This window comes from Myotis daubentonii, chromosome 9, assembly GCF_963259705.1.
Source record: "Myotis daubentonii chromosome 9, mMyoDau2.1, whole genome shotgun sequence".
NCBI classification, from domain to species: Eukaryota; Metazoa; Chordata; class Mammalia; order Chiroptera; family Vespertilionidae; genus Myotis; species Myotis daubentonii.
This window is the reverse complement of record NC_081848.1, coordinates 83,369,596-83,392,322: the sequence shown is the minus strand read 5'-3', so window position 1 is coordinate 83,392,322 and position 22,727 is coordinate 83,369,596. Positions and strand designations below refer to the sequence as shown.

The 22,727-nt window shown below is 52.2% G+C and overlaps 2 protein-coding genes across 4 annotated transcripts in view; both read left to right on the top strand.

The window, feature by feature from the left end:
• Positions 1 to 231: 231 nt before the first annotated feature.
• The window catches only part of LOC132241555 (secretoglobin family 1D member 2-like), a 70,150-nt gene continuing 47,654 nt past the window's right edge, over positions 232 to 22,727 (top strand). Inside the window, exons 1-3 of one of the 2 annotated variants that reach the window (XM_059710446.1) lie at positions 232 to 383; positions 1,957 to 2,144; positions 3,184 to 3,321. In XM_059710446.1, coding sequence (XP_059566429.1) covers positions 329 to 383; positions 1,957 to 2,144; positions 3,184 to 3,213 — 273 coding nt within the window. In that variant the 5' untranslated portion in view covers positions 232 to 328 and the 3' untranslated portion in view covers positions 3,214 to 3,321. Of the gene's footprint in view, positions 384 to 1,956; positions 2,145 to 3,183; positions 3,322 to 22,727 lie in introns of those variants that run through there. The other variant, XM_059710447.1, reaches the window with a different exon arrangement.
• The window catches only part of LOC132241552 (mammaglobin-A-like), a 39,572-nt gene continuing 33,299 nt past the window's right edge, over positions 16,455 to 22,727 (top strand). Inside the window, exons 1-3 of one of the 2 annotated variants that reach the window (XM_059710440.1) lie at positions 16,455 to 16,610; positions 16,998 to 17,185; positions 18,619 to 18,819. In XM_059710440.1, the coding sequence (XP_059566423.1) occupies positions 16,556 to 16,610; positions 16,998 to 17,185; positions 18,619 to 18,657 (282 nt within the window). In that variant the 5' untranslated portion in view covers positions 16,455 to 16,555 and the 3' untranslated portion in view covers positions 18,658 to 18,819. Of the gene's footprint in view, positions 16,611 to 16,997; positions 17,186 to 18,618; positions 18,820 to 22,727 lie in introns of those variants that run through there. The other variant, XM_059710441.1, reaches the window with a different exon arrangement.

Here is a 22,727-nt window from a genome sequence, read left to right as displayed (position 1 = left end):
GCCCAACCACACTGAGAGCTTGCTCACTCAGGGTCACTCATCTCCTGCAATGAAGGAGCTGAAGCCCCTCCCGCCTCGGGCGGGGGCGAGGGAGCCGTGCCCGGTGCCAGCAAGTCCCGCTCTGACCAAGTCCCCGCTCTGTGACGCTGATGGATGGCACCAGCCGACCGTGAGGAAGGGTGGCGGGAAGCCAGGCCTTGTGACCTGCCCGTCCCCTGTGGCAGGACCAGTGCGGCTCCCCGGGTACAAATAGCCCTGGGCTCCCAGGCTGCTCAGTCCAGCTCCTCAGCGCTCACGGTTTGCTCAGCTGATCGCTCAGCCAGGAACCATGAAGCTGGCCCTGTCCCTGCTGCTGGTCACGCTGGCCCTTTGCTGCTCTGACGGTGAGTGTCACGTCCACTCAGACACCATCAGCGGGAAGGGCCCTTCTCCGGTCCAGGTGACTTACATGGGGAGGGGGGACGGTCAGAATCTAACCTTTCCCGCGCCCTGTGGACCAGCCCCCAAAGCCCAGCACTCGGGGTGTCCGATCCGGGGCTCTGGAACTTCCACAGAAACCCCCGCAGGCCAGTGTGGGCGGTCCCGTGGGAGGCCCCACTGCCGCCTGGTCTGTGTCCCAGAAGCAGCAGGACGGAGTCACCTTCTCGTGAGCCAGGGTCCTGCCCCTGCAGCGCTGTGGCCTGGAACACAGGCTGCATCTCCCCAGGCCTCTCCTCCCTGCATCCCAGCGCCCAGGAGAGAAGCTGGGGCGATGGCGGAGAGGAGGTGGTCCGAGGCCGCCCTGGTCTCACCGCCGTCTCCTCCAGAGTCTCTTAGGTGCCAGGTGAGCCCAAGATTCTTGGACTCCTAGGTTCAGACTCAGAGAATGTTCCAGCAGGAGAGGGCTCTATTCAAGAGAAGCAGTGCCGCCTGAGGCTCAGAGTGGCCAGTGTCCACGTGGCTCTGAGACCCAGAGGCGCTCAGGCGCCCACAGGCCCGCCCCTCCTCCAGGGGCCCAGCCAGGACTTGCAGAGCCAGTGGGAGTGCTGGGGCCGCCACTGCCCTTTTCCCGGTGAAGGTGGCCAGTGGCCTGCAATGCTGGGCGGGTCCTCACACCCTCGGGGCTGAGCCAAGTCCTTTTGAGTCTCTTCCATCTGACTTTCTGAATCCTGTCCTCTCTCCCCATGTGACCTCTGACCTGACCCTCCACCTCCCTGCAGAGCAGCTGTCTCCCAGGTGGGAGAGGCCTGGTGGACACAGTCCCAGCTGCAGGCGCTGGCAGAGGCCTTGGGTGGGGATGGAGAATCCAGACCTGGAAGTGGTTCCTGCAGGTCTCAGCACAACCCACTGGGTGGAAAGTCAGCCCAGTGCCTGCGCCCCCTCCAGGGGGTTCTGTCCTCAGGGCGGAACCAAAGAGCCAGTGGTGGTCTGGCCTCAGCGTCAGGTGTGACACTCACAGACTTCCGTGGTGAAGGCTGAGCCCTCTCCCTCCCATGACATGATCCCAGTGTTAGACTGAGCCTCCAAGGGCATCCTCCATCCCTGAGGAGTGTTCCTCCCTCCTCTCCGCATTTACTGTCCCCCTCTGCCCTCTGCCAGGGCCTGACCCTACCCTTCCCTGGGAAGACTGAGGGCTAACGGCTCCCTCCCCCAGAAGCCAGGCAAAGGCAGGTGAGGCTCTACTGAGGGCAAAGCTGAGTCCTTGAAATCCAGGGACAGTGACTGGGGCACAGCAGGGGACCCTTGGGAAGGCCTGGGTGTACTTGGTAAAGGGGAGACTGACCAGGGTGGTCACTGTGCTCCATCCGGGCTCTGCTGCGTGCTCTGTGACCCGGCGCCAGTGAGGACTTGGGGGAGATGCATTGTCGCTGGAGGAGGCCATCTGGCCCTGGGGTTCCTGTCTAGATCTTGGGTCACAGAGGCGTGGGGGAAAGTGACTTTCCTACATCCAATGTGTTTTTATCTCTTCTGCTCCAGCAAATGCAGAAGTCTGTCCAGTTATTGAAGAAGGAGCGAGTAATTTCATCATGAACAGGAATCTAGGCTTCGCAAGGACCCTTCTGAAGTTGAACGCACCGAGATCCTTCTACCAGGCTGTGTTGGATGTGAAGTATTGCACAAATAGCATCTCCCATTCCGGCAGAAAAAAAATTAACAACGTTGTGGTAACTCTATTCTCCTTTCTGCCTAGAGGCTGCTGCTCAGCTGCATGGCCAGGCGGGAGGAGGGTGCAACTCTGGGGGGCACAAGTGGGGGCACCGGTCCCTCTGCTCACCTCTGAGAGAGGGGCCCGTGGCCAAGGGTGGATGGTGACCCGACACCCGCTAGGCCAGCCTCAGGCTGCACAGCCTCTGCAGGCCCCTCCCTGGGCTCCAGGTTCCCCACATGTCCTGAGGGGGGCAGCCAGGGCCCAATGGAGGCAGGAGACACTGTCCCTGGGGAATGCCATGGGGCGGGGGTGCAGGGGGAGGCAGGGAAGGCAGGGAGCTGGCCCCGCCCCGTGAGGAGGGAGGCAGGCGGGGCTCTGGCAGCTTTTGCACAGCCAGGCCCAGTCCCTGTCCCCTCCCCCTCTCCCTCCTCAGCCATCAGGCCAGAGGGCAGGTCCCCTCCCAGTCTGTCCTCTGCAGCCACAGGGGGAGCTGACCGCCTCCCTGTCTCTCCGGGGGAAATTACCATTGGTGGGCGGGAGTCTTAGTTCCTTGACCCCTGAACGAGGTCTGGCTTTAAGCAGGAGTCCCCACGCGCAGGGCCTCAGTGTGGACATGTCAGTGTGCCACCAGGTTGCACGTCCCCCCCTAGGGCTGCAGATCTCTGCAGGCAGATCCTCCTGCGGCCTCTCCCTCCACCCCTCCGCTCTCAGTCCACTCTGGAGTGAACAGTCCCGTCCTGGGACCTGGAACTCAGAGAAAGCAAATCCCGGGCTCTCCGCCCCCCTCGGCCCCCTCCTGCTCCATCAGAAACCCGAGGCCCCTCCTGGTCTCCTTGGCGTTTGCGTCCGGCCGTGACCAAGGCTCTTCCCTGATGTGTCTGCTGCTGGGCCTGCACCGGGACCATTGAATCCCCACCTGCACCCTGTCCGCCCGCCGCCCCGCTGGCCTGTGCTGGTTGCAATGCTTCGCGTCTTGGTTGTGAGCACACACTGTGCCCGTGGCATCTCCAGGGCAGCGGGACTGACGGCCCTTTCTCTCTCTGTGTCTGTTTCAGGAGGCTCTAGTGGACAAGTGCAACGAATAGATTCCACAAACCCCACCTATGAGGGCCCCTGCTTTCAAGGATGCCCTGAACTTGCCTGGAAAATGTAGAGGTTTCAACGTCTTGCTTCAATAAATCACTTGCCCTGCACGTCTTGTTTGTCTTGTTTTATCCCAGTCTCTGGCCCTGGGTGGGGGCATCATGAGGGGCCTTGGGTGGTGACAACAGAGCATCATGCTGACCCGATGGGCAGTGACCTGGTGCCTGAGGGCACGGATCACAGGGGAACATTGGCTCAGGGCCTGGCCCGCGTCTCTGCACAGGCCTCCCAGGCCCAGGCCCTGCATGAGTCACGCAGGCTCCCGCACCTCCATCCCCGAGGGGCCCGCTCAGCCAGCCGCACACCTGAGAGCTCAGACTCCTTTCCAGCGGCTGCTGCCAGGCCCGCCGCGCACTGTGGTCAGGGCAGTCTGTCCCAGGGGCCAGGACAGGAGGCTGCGGTCCGTCACCCTCTGCACAGACCCCAGGGTGCGGAGGCCCTGCTGGCTGTGCCAGTCCAGGGGGAAGCTCTTCCTGGCGGCTCCCCGCGGGGAGGCGGACGCAGTCCCTGTCTGGCTGCGTGGGCTCCGGGCCCCTGAGCTGTCACTGCGCCTCCTTCCTGGGAAACCTCTGCTCCTTCCCCACATGTGGGTGGCAGAGAGCAGGCCCAGGGCACCCAGGGTGTCGCCCACACTCAGAATCCGGACCTTTATGGCAGCTGCCAAGTCCCCACAGAGAAGAAAGGGAAGTCCGGGGCTGAGGGCATGGAACGTTTGGGGCTCATGGCCCCACTGCCGCCCATCTGACTCCTGACACCTGGGGGCCACCCCGTTTCCCTGCACGGCCCCCCTCCCTCACACAGCCTGTCCTTTCCACATGCACAGCCATCGTCATCGTCCTGCCCTCGTCCCTCCCCGCTTGTGCCCAAGGCTCCTACCCAGTCCCCTGGGGTCGGAGCTGCCCTCCCTGCAATGTGCCTGTGCATCCACCCCACAGTGACCCCCACAGGAGGGGGACCGGCCCGTCTTCTGCACCTGAGAGCCTAGGCTAGTGGTCGGCAAACTCATTAGTCAACAGAGCCAAACATCAACAGTACAACAACTGGAATTTCTTTTGAGTGTCAAACTTTTTAAACTTAAACTATATCGGTAGGTACATTGTTATTAACTTAATTAGGGTACTCCTAAGGCTTCGGAAGAGCCACACTCAAGGGGCCAAAGAGCCGCATGTGTTTCACGAGCCGCAGTTTGCCGACCGTGGGCCTAGGGGCCATGGTCCCCCATGTTTCCAGGAAGACGACGTCTCATTAGTCCTCAGCATCTCCCATGACGAAGGGCACGTGATGCCCACATGACTGAGAGCATAGCCAATGGTGCCATGTTATCAGCGATGCCCCTCGCTGCCACAGTGAGTGTATGTGTCACATCGGGAAACACGCACACTCAGTTGCCTCTTTTCTGAAGCACATGATGTGCTCAGTCTATAGCCTGTGCTCGGTGGACGCAGGATTCTAGAGCTCTTGCCACAGCCTGAGAGACACAGGCTGGGGTCCTGCCGGGAGGGCCAAGGCCCCCACTGGCGCTGCTCACAGGGCCTCGCACGACCCGTCCCTGCACCCTCTGACCATCTCCCTGCTCGGCCTGGATCTGTGCTCAGCCATCCTTGTCTTTATGCCACTCACACAGGTGGTACGTTGAGTCACACCCCCGCATGTGGGCATCTGGGGTCCCTCTGTCTCCACGTTGCTCCCTGCACAGAACAGGGGACCACCTCCTCTGTGTGGTTCATTCCATGCCTCTCCTCAGGGGGCCCTCTCTCTCTCTCACCCCTAAAATAAACCTTTGTGCACAGACACACAATTTATACTTAGCGACACTCACAGTGATACACATATTTACACACACACAGACCTCCCCCTGAGACATGCATAATGACAGTCGCGTGTATACACACACAAAAACACATATTGACATGCACGCACACAGACATGCACACAGGCAGACAGGCACATAGCAAGGCATATACATACAGACAGATATGCATACAGAGAGACATATGCCCATAGTGGACACATGCACACACACAGGCATAGTAAGCCGTCTGTGGTTACTGTGTGTTTCTGTGATGTGGTAGTCGCATCACAGCGTGGTTGTGAGAACACAGTGACTACATTCACAGTAAGAAGGACAAATGGTATCACCCATTGCTGTGAGTTGTAAACTGCCTCAGAGTTTGCCAGCAGCCAGCAGCCCCTGGGCGACGGGGTCCGGGAAGGTCACAGTCCCATTTCCTGGTGACTGGCCTCCAGGAAGGTGAGGGCGGTCACCGCCACCGGACATGGGGACCAAGCAAGTGCTCCCACGGCCCCTGCCACCTCGCTCAGATCCTCTCAGAACCCGCCAGGAAGACTCAGAAGCAGGGATACCCCCACCCCGCCTAGGACCAAGGTGTGGGATCAATGTGAGGAGAGCCAGGTGGTCCCCAGGCCTCAGCTCCCGCTTGAAGGGCAGCCCCCAGTGTCTGGAAGGTGGGGCCCACTGACCTGGGGGGACAGCTAGGCTGTGCCTGAGGGTGAGCAGCTTCCAGCACAGCAGAAGCCTGGGGACCCTGCCCTCGGGCCCCCTAGCTCTGCTCTTAGCTCTCCCAGCCTTGCCTGTGGCTCCCCCAGCCCTGTTCTCAGGCTCTGCCAGCCCAGCAGCTGCAGGCCCGTCCTCACTCCCAGGCTCTGCCACTGAGACCCAGGTCTGCACAGGCCTTGCCCTCTGAGCTGCTGACCGAGGGGGAGGGGGCCACAGGCTGTACAGGCGGGGCTGGGGGAGGGGAGGTGACTCTTTAATGGGGGAGCTCCTGTTAGGGGTGAACCTGGACTGGACAGTGGTGACATAAAGATGGTGCATGCAGCAATGCCATGAATTTTACACGCAAATAAGGTGAAATGGTAAATTGTGTGTTGTGTGTGTTTTACCAAACACACAGGGAAAGCCTCCCACACCTGAGGGCTCCGAGAGGCGGAGCAAAGACACCTGGAAGCGGGAGCAGGGCCTGCATCCCACCCCATACACCCTCACGTCAGGCCATGTCTGCTGTCAACTCCCTGCTCCTCCCTGGACGAGGTGGCGCTCTCCCCTCACCCTCTCGTCTCCTCTCTGCACCTGCTAACCCTCAGTGACGGCTCAGTGTTCCCAGCCCAAAGCACTGGCTTTGGCATCTGCCCACTTGAAGCACTTTGTGTGTGTGCTGGAGATATTAATTCTTTTTTTAATTTTAAATTAAATCTTTATTGTTCAGATTATTATCATTGTTCCTCTTTCTTTCCTCTATAGCTCCCCTCCACCTGGTTCCCACCCCACTCTCTGCCCTTACCACCACGCCCCCCCCCCACTGTCCTCATCCATAGGTGTACGATTTTTGTCCAGTCTCTTCCCACAGCCCCCACACCCCTTTCATCCCCACACCCCTCGAGAATAGTCAGTCCATTCCCTTTCTATGCCCCTGATTCTATTATATTCACCAGTTTATTCTGTTCATCAGATTATTTATTTACTTGATTTTTAGGTTCACTTGTTGATAGATGTGCATTTGTTGTTCATAATTTGTATCTTTACCTTTTTCTTCTTCTTCCTCTTCTTAAAGGATACCTTTCAGCATTTCATATAATCCTGGTTTGGTGGTGATGAACTCCTTTAGCTTTTTCTTATCTGTGAAGCTCTTTATCTGACCTTCCGTTCTGAATGATAGCTTTGCTGGGAAAAGTAATTTTGGTTGTAGGTTCTTGCTATTCATCACTTTGAATATTTCTTGCCACTCCCTTCTGGCCTGCATAGTTTCTGTTGAGAAATCAGCTGACAGTCCCATGGGTACTCCCTTGTAGGTAACTAACTTTTTTTCCCCTTGCTGCTTTTAAGATTCTCTCTTTGTCTTTTGCTCTTGGCATTTTAATGATGATGTGTCTTGGTGTGGTCCTCTTTGGATTCCTTTTGTTTGGGGTTCTCTGTGCTTCCTGGACTTATAAGTCTATTTCTTTCACCAGGTAGGGGAAGTTTTCTGTCATTATTTCTTCAAATAGGTTTTTAATATCTTGCTCTCTCTCTTCTTCTGGCAACGCTATAATTCAGATGTTGGTACGCTTGAAGTTGTCCCAGAGGCTCCTTACACTATCTTCACATTTTTGTTTTTCCAGTTGGGTGATTATTGATTCTTCTAATTTCAAATCTTTGACTTGATTCTTGCGATCCTCTAGTCTGCTGTTGGAACTCTGTATAGTATTCTTTTATTTCAGTCAGTGTATGCTTAATTTCTAGTTGGTCCTTTTCATATCCTCAAGGGTCTCACTAGATTTCTTGAGGGTCTCACTAAATTTATCAGCGGTTTCTAGAAAATTTTTGAAAAACCTTAGAAGTGTGGTTTTGAACTCTATATCCAGTCATTTGCTGTCCTCCATTTCTGTCATTTGTGACCCGTTTCTTTGACTTTGCATTCTTTATGCTTCCCTGTGTTGATAAAGTGGCTTTCTGTGCTAGGTGTCCTATAGGGCCCAGTGGCTCAGCCTCCCCAATTACCTGAGGTAAACACTCTTGGTGCACCCCTTTGTGAGCTTTGTGCACAGTCTTGTTGTAGTTAAGCCTTGATTGTTGTAGGATCACTGGGAGGAATTGACCTCCAGGCCAATTGGCTGTGAGAATCAGCTGTGTCTGCAGTGGGAGAACTTCTGTGCTGGAGACACCCTTCTGGGGCAAGACTTGCTTCAGTGGGACTTTGGTGCTCACTGAGTCTGCTCCCTGAGTGTGTCCCTTATGGATCTGAGGAGTTGTAGTCTGGATGGTCCCACTCTGACCACTGAGTACACTGGCTCTTGGATCTCTAAGGAGGTGCTAATTTAGCCTCTGCCTGAGGCTACCCAGCATGAGCTATGGAGAGATCTGCAGATTCCTCTTCTTTGTTTGGGGTTTGGAAGTACCCAAATGAGGCCCAGCTGTGAAGCAATGCAAGCTGCTGTGGGGTCTTGGGCCTTCTTTTGGAAGTTCTGGGGCTCTCTGACCCAGCTGCAGTTTGTTAGGTAATTTTCAGATTGCAAAGGGCCAGGCCTTTCATATGCAAAAGCCTCTGCGCATAGCTTGGGTGGGGCAGGGTCTCAGGGAATCAACAGGGCAGGGCAAACACCTATGGCTGCTCCTCAGTCCAACTCTAAGAGGCCCCGTGTCTCCATGTCCTGTGGTAATCGCTGCAAGCACCTCTGAGAGAAAGCCGCCCTCGAGTTCCGACCGATGCCAGACAGACCAGTTTCTCCCCGTATGAGTCTGGGTCCTGAGAGACTCACCCGGAACTGGAGTTCAGAGCAGTCAGGAGCTTGAGACTCCCTCCCAGTTGAAAAAGACAACCGTGTGCTCAGTTGCCAGCCCTTTCTGCGTGCACCTCCGTACCTCTACAGTTTACTTCTGCACCTCCTCTGAGTCTCAGTGTGTTTTTCTCTTTCCTTCTAGTTGTAGAATTTCAACTCAGCCAGCATTCCTGTGGTTCTGGATGATGTCTGTTTTGTCTTTTAGTTGTATTTTTCAAGTGGTTGTGCGAGGCAGGAATTTCTGGTGTTTACCTATGCTGCCATCTTGGTTTCTCCTTGAAACAAACTTTTAATGAATCTCCATTCCTATAGTAGGAACTCAGTGTCTGCATTCAGAAAGCAGCCTCTTCAGCCCTGTGTGGGCATCACAACCTCCCCTTGTGTCCCAGTGAGAACCTTGCTTTCCTTCCCTCCTTTACTTCTGCTCTTCTCTCCCGGGTGCCACCATCATTTCTGACGTATCGAGGGCATGAACAAGGAGAGAGACAGAACACAGGCAAGCTATTCATCAGTACGTGTTCTTTGAGACTAGTCTAAGTCCTCTGGGCCGAGAAGAGCTCTCTCTTCAGGGACCCTTTCCTGGGTCTTCAGAAAGCTCGGTGCCTGTGCTCGCTGTGGACTTCATGGGGAATAAACATTCAAAGTTAAGCAAGGTGCTCTGGGAAAATAAAAACATGATGGCTGGGAAATCATAAACAATTTGGAAGACAAAGCAAAGGCCTAAAAGACCAGAAATGTGAGCGAAAAGAACAGCATGGTAAGGCTTCCATTCAGGAGCTCCAACGAACAGGATTCCAATATGAGAGTGATCCAGGTGGAAAGACAGTCACCAAGGAAATACATCAAGCAAATCTCCCCACAGTGAAGAATATGAAATGAGCCCAGCCAGCGGGTGATGAACCATCAACCGGTGAACCAGGAGGTCACAGTTCCATTCCTGGTCAGGGCACATGCATTGTGGCCTCAATCCCCAGTAGAAGGCATGTAGGAGGCAGCTGATCAAAGATTGTCTGTCATCATTGATGTTTCTGTCTCTCTCTACCTTCCTCTATGAAATCAATAAAATATATTTACAAACAGAATATGAGATGGAATAGCTCACTCATTCCCCACAATAAAACACCTTCGTGTGACTTTTTAGACCAGTGCCTTAAAGAAAGGGGTTCCTTTCAGAATGAAACACTAAGTCACAGGCAAGGATGGGGAATAAAACAGAATGCACACAAGACTGGAAGCCACAAAGTAATACTGACACTTCTGAGGCTCTGACCTATAATTGAATATGACTAGAATTCTACATGCAGTGAACTACCATTTGAGCATAAAGAGAAATAGAAACATTTCAAAGTGAAGTTCTTCAAAAGTGTGATCTGCAATGTTCTTTCTCTCAGAGGCGGGGAGAAAGTCTTCTTTAAAAAAAGGGGTAGATGAAAAAACAACAACAAGGCATGGAATCCAGTAAACACAGGATGTAACATAGATGCTTATGCTGAATCTGTATTCCTCACAAATAGTCAAATATTTCCACAGCAGAACACACAGTGCTAATGTTCTCATGGAAGTTGTCTTTCAATATTTTCTTCATGGAACAATGCTCCTATACCATTATATATGTATATAAAAGGCTAAGCGACCATCCAACCATCCAGCTGTCCAATTGCCCAACCGTCTGACACTCTACCTGGTAGCTATGACACGCAATGACAACCGGGAGGCAGACGCTCAACACAGGAGCTACCGAGCTGTGGTGACTTGGCAGCAGCAGATCTCAGGTATGCACCCCAGAACCAGAGGAGGAAGCCAAATTCCAGGGTGCATCACCTGAGAACTGCCCTCTCTCAATCTGGGACCCTTGGGAGATGTCGAAGAGCCAATTTCGGCCCCATCCCCGCAGGCCAGCCTGAGGGACCCCATCTGCCAGAGAGAACACTCACCCAAAAGTTTTCCATTGAGCCGGGTAGGGACATTGGGAGGTTGGCTCCAGGGCATGTCCGGCCCATCTCGCCCAGTCCAGCCCAACCATTCACCTTCCAATTAATTTCCTTTCAATGTGCACGAATCTGTGCACTGGGGTACTAGTTTCCAAATAAAAATGTATAAAATTACAGGAAGTTGTAAGACAGAAATGCAAAGGAATGTCAGGAGTGAAGAAAAAGAGCAAACAATGCTTGAGGACAAAATTTGGCAAAAAAAAAAAAAAGGATAAAATGCTGCAAATCATTTCATATAACTTGGCTTCTACATTGAACCAAACTTAGGAGAAACGTGACGTCTTTTGTTGAAAGGATTAATTGATTTCCTTAAGGAATCAATTAACATGTTAAATGACAAGACCTAAGACAGGGAAGAGAAGGGAGATATGAGGTGTAACACTAGCATGAGATTCTATCGTAGTAATTAAAGGTCTATAGATATTCAAGGAAGACCAGGCCTTACGAGCTCGCATTCTCCAGGAAGAGAAGCTCTGTGAGGAGGTGAGGACTGAGTTGGATCTTGAAAGATAAAATCCATGAGGATGACAGACAGGAGAAAGTGAGGCCCTCCAGGAGTGAGGACAAGCCAGGGGAAGTCACCACCTTGAAGCTGAGCTCTGAGCTGAACACACGGGCGTCGGCCTAAGGCTGCACTAAGGGTCCACTCACTGTCCACTGAATGTGAGGCCACCTCAAGGCAAAGGCTTCCAGACATTTCTCTATCACTGGGTGTCTCAGCCATGGCTCTAGTGCCATTGGATATAGAAGAGTTCTTTTCTGGGTGGATGCCCTGAGCACTGCGTACCATTGAGCAACAAACCTGGTCTCACCCATTGGATGCCAATAGCACACCACCCACCTGTGAGGGTGCAAAGATATCTCTAAACACGGACAAATGTCCTCGAGGGTGGGCACAAGGAGGGGGAAAATCAGCCCCAGGAAAGAGTTGCGGTTCTGGCATTGCAAAGAAGTATCCTTAGACCTCTCAGAATCCCCTTGCCATGCCCCTAAGGGCCAGGGGTTCCCACTCTGGAGGCCTATGGTTTGCAGGAAATTCCGGCATGAGCTGGAGGGAAAATTACTAACAGAATGAGAAGATAATGGTGTAGCAATCAAATGGGCCCTGTGGGCTGTCACAAGTGTGTGGGGATTAAATATTTAACCACACGATTCGTGGAAACATCAACTTATGTAAAGCTCAGGGTTTTCGTGAAGGAGCCAAGGGGAACTGGCTGGAGGCAACACCTGATCCTGAATCGGCTTCCACATCCGGGTCCCTGTCGCCAGGCATTAGATGGATCCGGGTTCCATGGGATCAAGCTAATGTTTACTGATAGGGAACAGGAGGACAGAGGTGGCCCAGGGCCTGGATGTCAGAGCTCCAACTTCTTGCTCTCCTGACCTGGTCCTACCTATGGTGATGCCACAGTTCTCTCCGGAAACACAAAGAACTCGGTGTTAGCACCAGGATGTCAGGCTGATGCCTGGGTTTAGTGTTGGGTAGGAGCCTTGCCTTTATTACAGTTTCCAGTTAAAATGCAAGTCTCTGTCTAAATCGACTGAAGAAGTAAACATGTTATGTAGTCAGAGAATTCTTTCTAGAATTGCAAATCCTGTTCCTTAAGGAAGTTACACACCTAATTAGACACCTACTGTATCACTGTTGTCACTCAAAAACCAGAAAAGTGCAGGGCATGACCTCCAGGGGCTCAACGTGGAGGAAAGGGCCATGGCGTCAGGTCCTGGTCACCTGGAGAAAGATACACCCAGAAGCCACGGGGTCTTGGGAAGGGGATCCCTAGAGATTCAAGGCCACCATCCAAAACAAGAAATGGGCTGTCTGTGCTGTGGCACCGGGAATAAATAAAGAGTTTCCAGCTGAAGGGACTCAGGCAAGGACGGTGGAGGAGACTTCACCTGGAGCCAAGGCCACGAGGAGAAAACTGTGGGGCCTGCTCAGACATCTACCTGGAGCCCACACAGGGCAGTTGGGCAAGTCCAGGGCACAGGACTCCATCTGAGTCATAACGTGAGGGGCCATAAGAGTCACACGAAGGAGGCCTGTCTCTGATATCAGGACACCTGCATCCTTACCTGGCTCTGCCACCCTTCCCCCACTATCTGCGTGCCCTTGGTCAAGGGACTTGACCTCTGTTGTCCCACTGTGTGCAGCTGGGGGAAATGGTAGCCCTACCTCATGGGAGGGAGACCACTCACCTCAGTTGCTCAGGAGGACCCTGGTCTGTGCTGCTGCCCTGGCATTCCCCCCATTCAGTGACCTCTTCTCCCGTCAGAAGTGCCCCCGTTTGGACACTGTTTTCATCATCACTCTACTCACTGGGCTGTTGCTGTGAAGACAAAGAGAAGTGGTCACCAGTGCTCTGCAGGGAGTAAGTGATGTACCATTACTGGCCACTCATGTTTTACTGAACCTGGAAGTAAGTAACACAGGTAGCAGCTGGATATTGAGAAGGTTAATAGACCAACGTTATGTAGACTATGTTCAAAGAGAAGATCTGCATAAACTAGATCTCAATGAAACTCTTTCACGGAGTCAGAAAAATATCAGGTAAGAATGGATCAAAATATAGAGCTTAATTTTCAACTTTGACCTTTTCCCTCGTATCTGAACATGATTATCTCTGGATCTCTTAGAGGATGGAGTGCAGCAGAAAGTTCCACGGTCTGTAGTGGTCCTTATAGGCCACCAGGGTTTAACAGAACAGCCTTTCAGGTTTATAAATTAATTGCTGGCAGCTGATGTGTAGATAGCACTTACTCTGTGCCCAGCCCTGTTCTGACGACATACGGGCTGTAACTAATTCAGGCCTCACAACAAGCCCAGGCCTCTTCCCACTGTACAAGGGGACCCCCTGTGAGAACCCCACAGCCGGCTTGGCTATGGGCACGGGAGGCGCCTGCTCTAGGCCTGGAAAACAAGATCAACAAACAGCTCACTGCCATCAAGATGTCCCTAGGAACAGAGCCTGTCCTGAATTTCGTCCTGGGAAAGTACCTCCCAAGCAACTTCTAGATGTTGGCATGACCTGAAGGAAGAAGAGGTTCACCTCCAAGAACATCCTGGAGGCTAGTGTCTCAACAGCCCTGGAAGTGAGGGCAGAGCCAGATTTACAGAATCAGTGAGAAGGTAAAGTAGAAAGTTTCTTGTGTCCAAATACTGTAGAGCTAATTTCTTCAACTACAGTGGGGCCTTGACTTACGTGTTTAATTCGTTCTGTGACGGAGCTCGTTAAGGAGCTCGTTAACTCAAATTACGCTGTCAACTCAAAGCAAAAAATCGGCCGAGAGACAGCTGGTATCTCGAAAAACTCGTTAGTCGCGACACTGGTAAGTCAAGGCCCCACTGTAACTTACAATGAATGAAAAATTCATGATCATATACTCTAATGATCCTTGTATCCATTTTATTTTCAGTGAATCACTGAGAATAACAATAGCTCTCACTGAATGTTATTACTTTTATTAAGTATGGCAAGACCTCAAATAAAGAATAGTAGTGTGCGTGTATCTTAGGTCTTGGTTGAGCCTGATTACTTGTCCAATATAATTCTAACCCCATGTTTATGTCCCCCCTCTGACTAAGGAGCTCACCTCTACAGCAGGGTCTGTCATAGCAGGTGCCCTGGAAATGTCACACCAACACTGAAACCAAAGTTTACGTCAGTGCTCCAGTTTCTGAACTTAATTTGGGGACCTGAGTCAAAGGACCTTTGGGAGCAGAAACCATCAGGCCAGCAATACAAGCATTCACACCTTTTGTTTTATCTATTTCTGCTTGTGAACACTTCTTTTAAAGGAGTCTCTTCTGAGCTCAGTTGTAGTGACATACCTGAGAATGGTCATCGGGGGCTCTGGGGAAAACATGGAAGTAAAGAAACACAGCCTTTATTGTACATGACATGGGGTTGCTGTTGCTATGGGGCCCAATGTCCAGCAGACAACAGGGCCGGTCCCTAACCACGGGGACACCAGCAGAGTCCTCTCTGAGTCCTGTTCAAGGAGAAAGTCTCCCATTCCATCATGATGTCATTCTGGTGCCTTTGGAATGATGGTCAACAATGGTCAACTGGGAGAAGGTGTGCACATAAGAACACAACCTTCTTTATCCCTAGCTTCTTCCTAAACCAATATTGTGCTTGGAAACGTAGGATGCCGCTGAATGATGGAAAGAAATGAGTCCCAAATCATCCACACAGAGGACAATGCATTCACGGGTCATTAACTATTGGCTCATCTCTCAGGCTCTCTCTCATCCATTTCTTTTCTTTACTCTAAGCCACGTGGGCTGTCTTGTTCCTTTATACAGTCACTGCTTAAACTGATGTGTGTTTTCTATCTTATGAGGTGGCCTGCCCCTGTCTGACACCGAGAGGCACACTCTCCATGCTTCCCTTCCCTTGCCGAGTGCCATCTGCACTCAGGGCCTCTGTACGTGCTGTTGCCTCTCCTGGAACAGGCTTCCCCAGAAGGTCCCTTGGAGTCACTGTCACTGATGCAGGAAATGTCACACACATAAACAGTCCTGGAGGGATCGCCCGCCGGGACCTCCTCGCAGGAGGCTGCCCTAGTGGTTTCTGTTGTTCACGACACAATCACTTTCCTTTATCTCATATTTAAGGAAAGCTTGTTTGTTGACTCCAGTTAGAGGTAAGCTGCACAGGGGCAAGGTCTTGGTCCACCTTGTCTGTACAGCTGGATCTGTGACAGGAAGCACAGGGCCCAGTCTTAGGAGAATGATGACTGTTATGAACATGGATGATTAAAGGAATGGATGGATGCATAGATGGATGGATGGATGAATGGTTGGATGGATAGATGGGTGGGTGGATGGACAAATAGAATGATGTTTGAACAGACAGATGGATGGATGACTGAATAGTTGAATGGATGGATGAATGGATGTTTGAATGGATGGCTGGAAGGATGGATGCATGGATGATAGGTGGATAGATAGATTAATTATGGATGAATGTATGTATGTATGTATATATGCATAGATGTGTGGATAAAACCTCTGATTTAGTCATGATTACCCTTTCTAAGCCCTGTGCCAGGCTTCTACATGGAGTGTCTGACATTCTTACAAAAGCAGCCTTGGTGTCATTTATGCTCATTGTAGAAACGGAAGCCGGGCACAGCCAGCACTATCTAATCCAAGGACACTTCATGGTAGCGGTGGCATCCAAGATGCAAATCCACTTCAGCACGCACCCAGATATCACCCCACCTTCCAGCTCTGCCTCCCTTAAGCATCAGTAATTCTCCTTCTCCCATCATCTACTGAATCAGTGGAAGAAAAACCCTCAAGCTAACAAAACTGAACAAAATGTAACTCTACATTTATAACCAAATTTATAAAATTGGCTTAACTAATGAGATCGTCTTTGTACAAACAACCTTCAATCAAGGCGAGAAGCTATTGCCATTGTCCAGCAGAGGCAGCTGCCTCAGTCTATGGGCGAGGAAAGCCTGCCCTCCACAGGTGCTGGGTGGTATGGCCCCCAGCCCAGGTGACTGGTGAAGGAGGAGGCACAGAAGGCAAAGAGGAAAAAGAGGAGTAAGTGCGGTGGAGGGAGAAGGGGAGGGGAGGAGGCACGTGGAAGGGTAGGATGAGCTGGAGGAGGAGGAAGAGGTAATGAGGACCACAGAATGAAAACACAAGAATGACAACACAGACTCACAGTGCTGTAATTTACCTTCTTATTTCGCAAGCACTTCAGCATGAATTTCATCTAATGTCATTACCATGACTGCAGTTCTGAAAATTCTCAGCTTTTTTGAAAGCTCTGTTTCCTTGGTTTCTACAAACAGACCACGGGCGGGTTTGGTTCTAGATGATTCTCCTGTCTTTTCTGGGCCCAATGCCAGGTTCATCCCGTGACTCATTCCATCATCTGTGGGAGGGATTAAGTGGCCGCCAGGAGAATAAAAGGAGGAGTCTGGGCTCTCACCTCCAAAGTGAGACCTTCTTCCCTGCCACGTCCAGTGACCAGCCAACAGCAGCGCCTGAGCCATGAAGCTGGTGGTGGTCCTCATGCTGAGCGCCCTCCCCCTTTCCTGCTATGCCGGTGAGTGTTTCCAGGGCCAGGCCTTGGGGGAGGGTTGGTGTCAGGGCCCCTGTGGCGGACCTCCTGCTCCCCAAGCCCCAGGCCAGAGCCCCTCCTTTCTCTGGTGTCTTCATTCCTCATGGCTCCATCGTGTTTGGCTCTGTGGGCTGTGGAAGCCAGGGAGCTGGGGGGTGTTGTGTGCGGGAGGGGGGACACGGAGGCAGATGTCTTGCTGCTCAGAGAAAATCCAAGACCCCGAGTTTGGATTTGAGGACTCGGACCATTGCCCATAATCTCTCTGAATGTCTGTCTCTACTGGGAGGTAAGAAGATGACAATCGTCATGGTTACGCCCAGCAAGGAGCTGGTCCTCTGGAACTGAGCCTGGCTTTGTGTGCTTCCTTCCCAGGTTCTGGCTGCGCATCGATGGAGGACATGATTGATAACACCCTTGATCCTTCGGTGACAGAGGATCAATACATCGAAGGTCTTGAAGGGTTCATACCGGGTGATAACACTGAACAGTACCTCAGGGAATTTAAGCAGTGCTTTCTCAAGCAGAGTAACAGAACTCTGAGCACTTTCCGCGACATGATGGTAATGTTGGTTTCTTCCTACCTGCCCTTGAAGCACTGGCCAGGGACACGCGGGCCCTCAGTTTGCTACTAACTTCTTAACAGCAAGTGTTGGTCATGCTTCATGTAACCTCAGTGAACGTGGGTGCTGACATCCAGAAAGCCATGCCAGGGGCAGGGGCTGGTTTGCCTGCTCACGTGGTGGAGTCTGTAGTGAGTGACACAGGAGAAAGGCCACGAGGGGGGGAGAGTTTGGGTAAAGGCTTGCCTACCCCTCAGCCCCAGAACATCTGATTCCCAAGAGGACCCTCACGTTGATGAGTGATAAACACAAATAGGAAAGCGTTTTACAGAATTTCCTAAAGAGAGCAGACAGCTACATGTCAGGCAGATCCCGCCTCTCAGGAACGCGATTCCCAGTGCCCTTTGGAGCACCCACGTTTGCTAGAATAAGTGGTTGAACGTCCTGGGCATGAAGGAAGGCCCCATGAGTGACAGGTGGACACCTTGGCTATGAACCCGCCATGGCTGGTGGAATTGTTGAAAACAAAGGTCAGTATAAGCAAGGAGACCTTCTTTCTATTTAGAACAGATATGGTTAAGACTTTCCTGGTATTCATTCCCTACCCAAACGGCCCATTGCAAACAGTCCAGGCAGCAACAGAGAAATATTGCCCCAGCAGAGACATAAACATCTGCATAACTAGGAGCTTTCTGACACAGGTGTCTGACAAGCTGGGGAATCTGCAGGAACCATGATAAAAATAAGCCGTCAGGAAAGGACACATGTTGTGACGTGTGCAGGGCCAGTCTCTGAGGAACAGGCAGAGCGTGGCTTCCAGGGGAGGGTCGGGGAGGGGGAGACGTTCAGGGCCCGGGGCTGCAGGTGAGCGACAGGAGGAGGCCCTGGATGTTGGGACCTTAACACAACTAACCTGTCCATTGAAAAGGGTGACAGGGTCCTATTTACGGGACAGGCATTGACCACAATCACACCTGAAGCCATGCGCAGCCCCTTCATGGCAGGTGACGGCCTTTCTCTTTGCAAACGGAGGTTAGACAAACCCCTCGATGGGGCGTCTCCTCAGTTCTGTGGCCACAGGCACGTGGCAGGCTCAGGGGGAGGCCCGCGGCCCCCAGATGCACACGGGCTCCTGCTGGGCTGAGACACGGAGAAGGGGCAGCACAGCGGGTGCAGGGGAGGCCTCTTTCACAGCAGAGGAAACGCGCAGGGAAAGGCTCCCAGGGCCCCGGCGGGACAGGGTCTGGAAGCCGCGTGTCCTTGGCATCAGGACGGGCCTCCTGAGCGACAGACAAGGAGAGAATTCTGGCTGAAGCCAGCCCGCTTCTCTCCGTGGGTGCGGACACAGCCGGGAAACAAGGAGAGGCCACGTCTATGCTCCAAGACGGCCTCTGTGGGAGAGGGGGTGTGAGTGCTTCTCTGTCTGTTTCCAGGACAAAATCTACGACAGTAGTCTGTGTGCCTCCTACTGACCCACATGACCTTCCCTCTGACGACAGAATGGCCCGACAGCGACTCTCATGGCAGAACCCACAGTGTAGCTCCCCTCTGTGCCTTTTGGTCCTGAAACTGCAAGACAATTGTTGAAATCTCCCCCCCACATGCTCATTCCAATAAAGCGCCTGCAACACCAAGGCTCTCTGGTTACTGACCAAATGGGGACCTCAGGAGATGCCCCTCACACTGCGCTGCTCACAGCGGGGACAGGGGCATTCAGTACAGAACTCAGGGCTGAGACTTGGGAGCTGCAGGGTGCTCTGCGCCTGAGCATCGAAGCCCAACAGGACCCTGTCCCTGGGATGGTGTCCTCCTCCCTCCCCTTCCCCCGCCCCCGCCCCCCCCCCCCCCGGGCCCTCTGGGCCAAGGACAGGCGCTCAGACTCCAGGACCCACCCATGTCCTCACGTGCACGCTGCGCCCTCTCCCCAGGGCCGGGCTCCCCTCTGGGTGCTCTCTCTCTTCCTGACCTGAGGTGCGGGGAGGGAGCAGAGCAGTGAGAGAGGGGACTCGGGCAGTGCAGGGCTGCATCCTGGCTTGAACGCCCTCCCACTTCTCCAGAACATCCCTTGGGCCCTGACACCACCAGGCCCAGGCAAAGGACCCTTTCCCCACACCCGCAGCTTATAGCAGTGATGGCGAACCTTGTGAGCTTGGCGTGTCAGCATTTTGAAAAACCCTAACTTAACTCTGGTGCCGTGTCACATAGAGAAATTTTTTGATATTTGCAACCATAGTAAAACAAAGACTTATATTTTTGATATTTATTTTATATATTTTAATGCCATTTAACAAAGAAAAATCAACCCAAAAAAAATGAGTGTGTCACCTCTGACACGCGTGTCATAGGTTCGCCATCACTGGCTTATAGCTTACCCAACGCACATGCACACACACGCACACATATATGCATGCGCACACACATTCACACACACGTGCACACACACTCACATGCACATTCACACACACGTGCACACACACTGACTCACATTCACACAGTTCCTTAGTGAGAACTCCTGGGCCTTGCAGTCCTGGGGCTCTGAGGCCTTCAGGAAGTGTCCTTTGCTCCTGCTTGACCCTGGCCATTTGCAGAGGCGTCTGTCCCTTCGCAGTTGGTGTGGACATTGTGATGGAGCCCTGAAGGCTCTGCCCTGTGAAAGTCGCTGAGTTGAAGGTAAATGGGACCTCAGATGAAAACTCTTAAAACTTTTAAATGTCTAAGCGTGATAAACACAGAGTTCTGAGTGGATACAGACTGTACATACTGTGCCAGTGCGCTCAGGCTGCCTGAGTAGGTACATAGACCAGGTGGCTGAAGCAAACATTTACTGAGACTGGGAACTCCAAGGTCAAGGTGCTAGCAGAGGCAGTTTTGTAGGGGCCCTCTCCCCTCACCCCCCCGCCCCCCACCACCACTGCTGGACTCACCACAGATCAGCCACCCACACCTCGATCAGCGGCAGGGCTGGCCCGCAAACCTCCACCGTTCCCTCCCCCATCAGGACCCCACCTGTGCTTGAATTTGTGGCCAGGCCTCTAATCTATACTAATAAAAGAGAAAAACGGTAATTGGCGTACGACGATACCCTTTTCATTGGCTAATCAGGGCTATATGCAAATTAACTGACAACTAAGATTGGCAGTTAACTGCCAACAAGATGGCGGTTAATTTGCATATGTAGGCACAATGCAGGGAGGCGAAAAGGAAAGCAGGAAGAAGCCCCCTGCCACTGACAGTGATCAGAAACCCAGGGGGGAGCTAAGAGCTGGGGGGCAGGGCAAAGGCGGCCCTGGGGCCGCCTTTGCCCTGCCCCCCAGCCATGATCGGAGAATCAGGTGCCTTTTCCACCCTGGCCAGTGATAGCAGGAAGTAGGGGTGGAGCCAGTGATGGGAGCTGGGCACGGTCGAAGCTGGCAGTCCCGGGAGCTAGGGGTCCCTTGCCTGGGCCTAAAGCGAAGCCCATGATCGCGGGGCCACTGCAGCTGTGGCTCCCCGCTGCCCGGGCCGGACGCCTAGGCCAGAGGCGTCAGGCCTGGGCAAGGGGCCGATCCTGCGATTGGAGGGTGATGGGGGTCAATGCCTGAGGGCTTCCCAGTATGTGAGAGGGGGCAGGCTGGGCTGAGGGACACTCCCCCCCGCCCCCCCCCCCACACCCAGTGCACGAATTTCGTGCACCGGGCCCCTAGTAAAAGTATAAGCAGAAGAAGGGAAATAACAAAGGTAGGGCAGAGATCAATAACATTGGAAAAAGTAATAGAAAACATTTAACCTGAAAGCTGGTTCTTTGAGAAGCTCAAAAACAAATCATACACCTGTCTACACTGAACAGGATAAAGAGAAAGAAGTGACCAATGCCAAGAATGATGGAGGTAAAACCACTACAGACTCTACAAATGTTAGGAACAACTATGGCAATACATTTTAAATGTAGATGAAATGAGCACAAATTCCTTGGAAGGTACAAAATATCATAGTTCACTCAGGAAGAAACAAAAAACCTAACTAGGCCTATTTATGATATTGAATTTGTAGTTTAAAATCTCACAAAGAATACTCTAGGCCAAGGGCCAGCAAACTGTGCCTGGAGAGCCACATGCAGCTCTTTGGCCCCTTGAGTGTGGCTCTTCCACAAAATATCGACTTCTGTGCATGGGCCACGAAGTTTCAATCACACTGTACATGCGCGCCCGCACGTGGTATTTTGTGGAAGAACCACACTCAAGGAGCCAATGAGCCACATGTGGCTCGCGAATCGCAGTTTGCCCACCACTGCTCTAGGCTAAATCATTTTTGTGGTAAATGTTACCATTTATTCAAGGAAGAAATAATACCATTCTACACTACCTCTCCCAGGAAATTGAAGAGAAAAAAATACTTTCCACTCCATCTATGAGGCCAACCAACATTGTTGGGATCCCTAAACCAGACAGTTATTCTTCATGAACATCAACATAACAATTTCAAACAAATTTCTAGCAAGTCAAAGCCAATGTGATTCTACATTATAAGGGATAATACATCTGACTCAAATAAGTTTATCTCAATAATATGGATTGGACATTTGAAAGTCAAATAATACAATGTACCATATTAATACATGAGGAAAACCATGTGATTAACAGATGCTGAAGATGGGTTTGACAATTCACTAATTCATGATAAAAACTCTAGGAAAATTAAAATTTAAAGAGAATTTCTTTGGTTTGTTAAAGCTCATTTAAAAAAATCCTCAGTGGAGAAACCAAGATGGCGGCATAGGTAAACACTGGAGTTTGCTGCCTCGAACAACCACTTCAAAAATACAACTAAAAGTCGGAATGGACATCATCCAGAACCACAGGAAGGCTGGCTGAGTGGAAGTTCTACAACTAGGAGGAAAGAGAAAAACATACCGAGACTCAGAGGAGGCGCCGTGCTGAAGTAAAATACTAAGGTGCGGAGTGTATGCAGAGCGGGCTGGCAGCTGAGGGCGTGGTTGTCATTTTCAATCGGGAGGGAGTCTCAGGCTCTGAGCTCCAGTTCTGGGCGAGTCTCTAGGGACCCAGACTCATACGGGAGAAGCAGGACTGTCTGGCATTGCTCAGAACCCTAAGGGCAGCTTTCTCTCCGTGGGGCTTGCAGCGATTACTGGGACACTGAGAAGCAGAGCCTCTGAGGGCAAGACTCAGAGCAGCCATAATTGCTAACCCCACCCTGTTGATCCCATGGGACCTGCCCCGCCCAAGCCCTGCAGGGAGATTTTTGCTGGATAGCCTCAGGCAAAGGCTAGATTAGCACCTCCCTAGAGATCCAGGAGCCAGGAAGCCCAGAGGTCCTAGTGGGACCATCTAGTTTGCAGCTCCGTGGAACCATAAAGGACACACTCAGGGGGCAGACTCAGTGAGCACCAAAGCCCCATCAAAGCAAGTCTAGCCCCAGAGGGGTGTCTCCAGCACAGAAGTTATCCCACTGCACACACAGCTGATTCTCACAGTCAATTGGCCTGGAGGTCAATTCCTCACAGTGATAACTACAACAATCAAGGCTTAATTACAACAAGACTGTG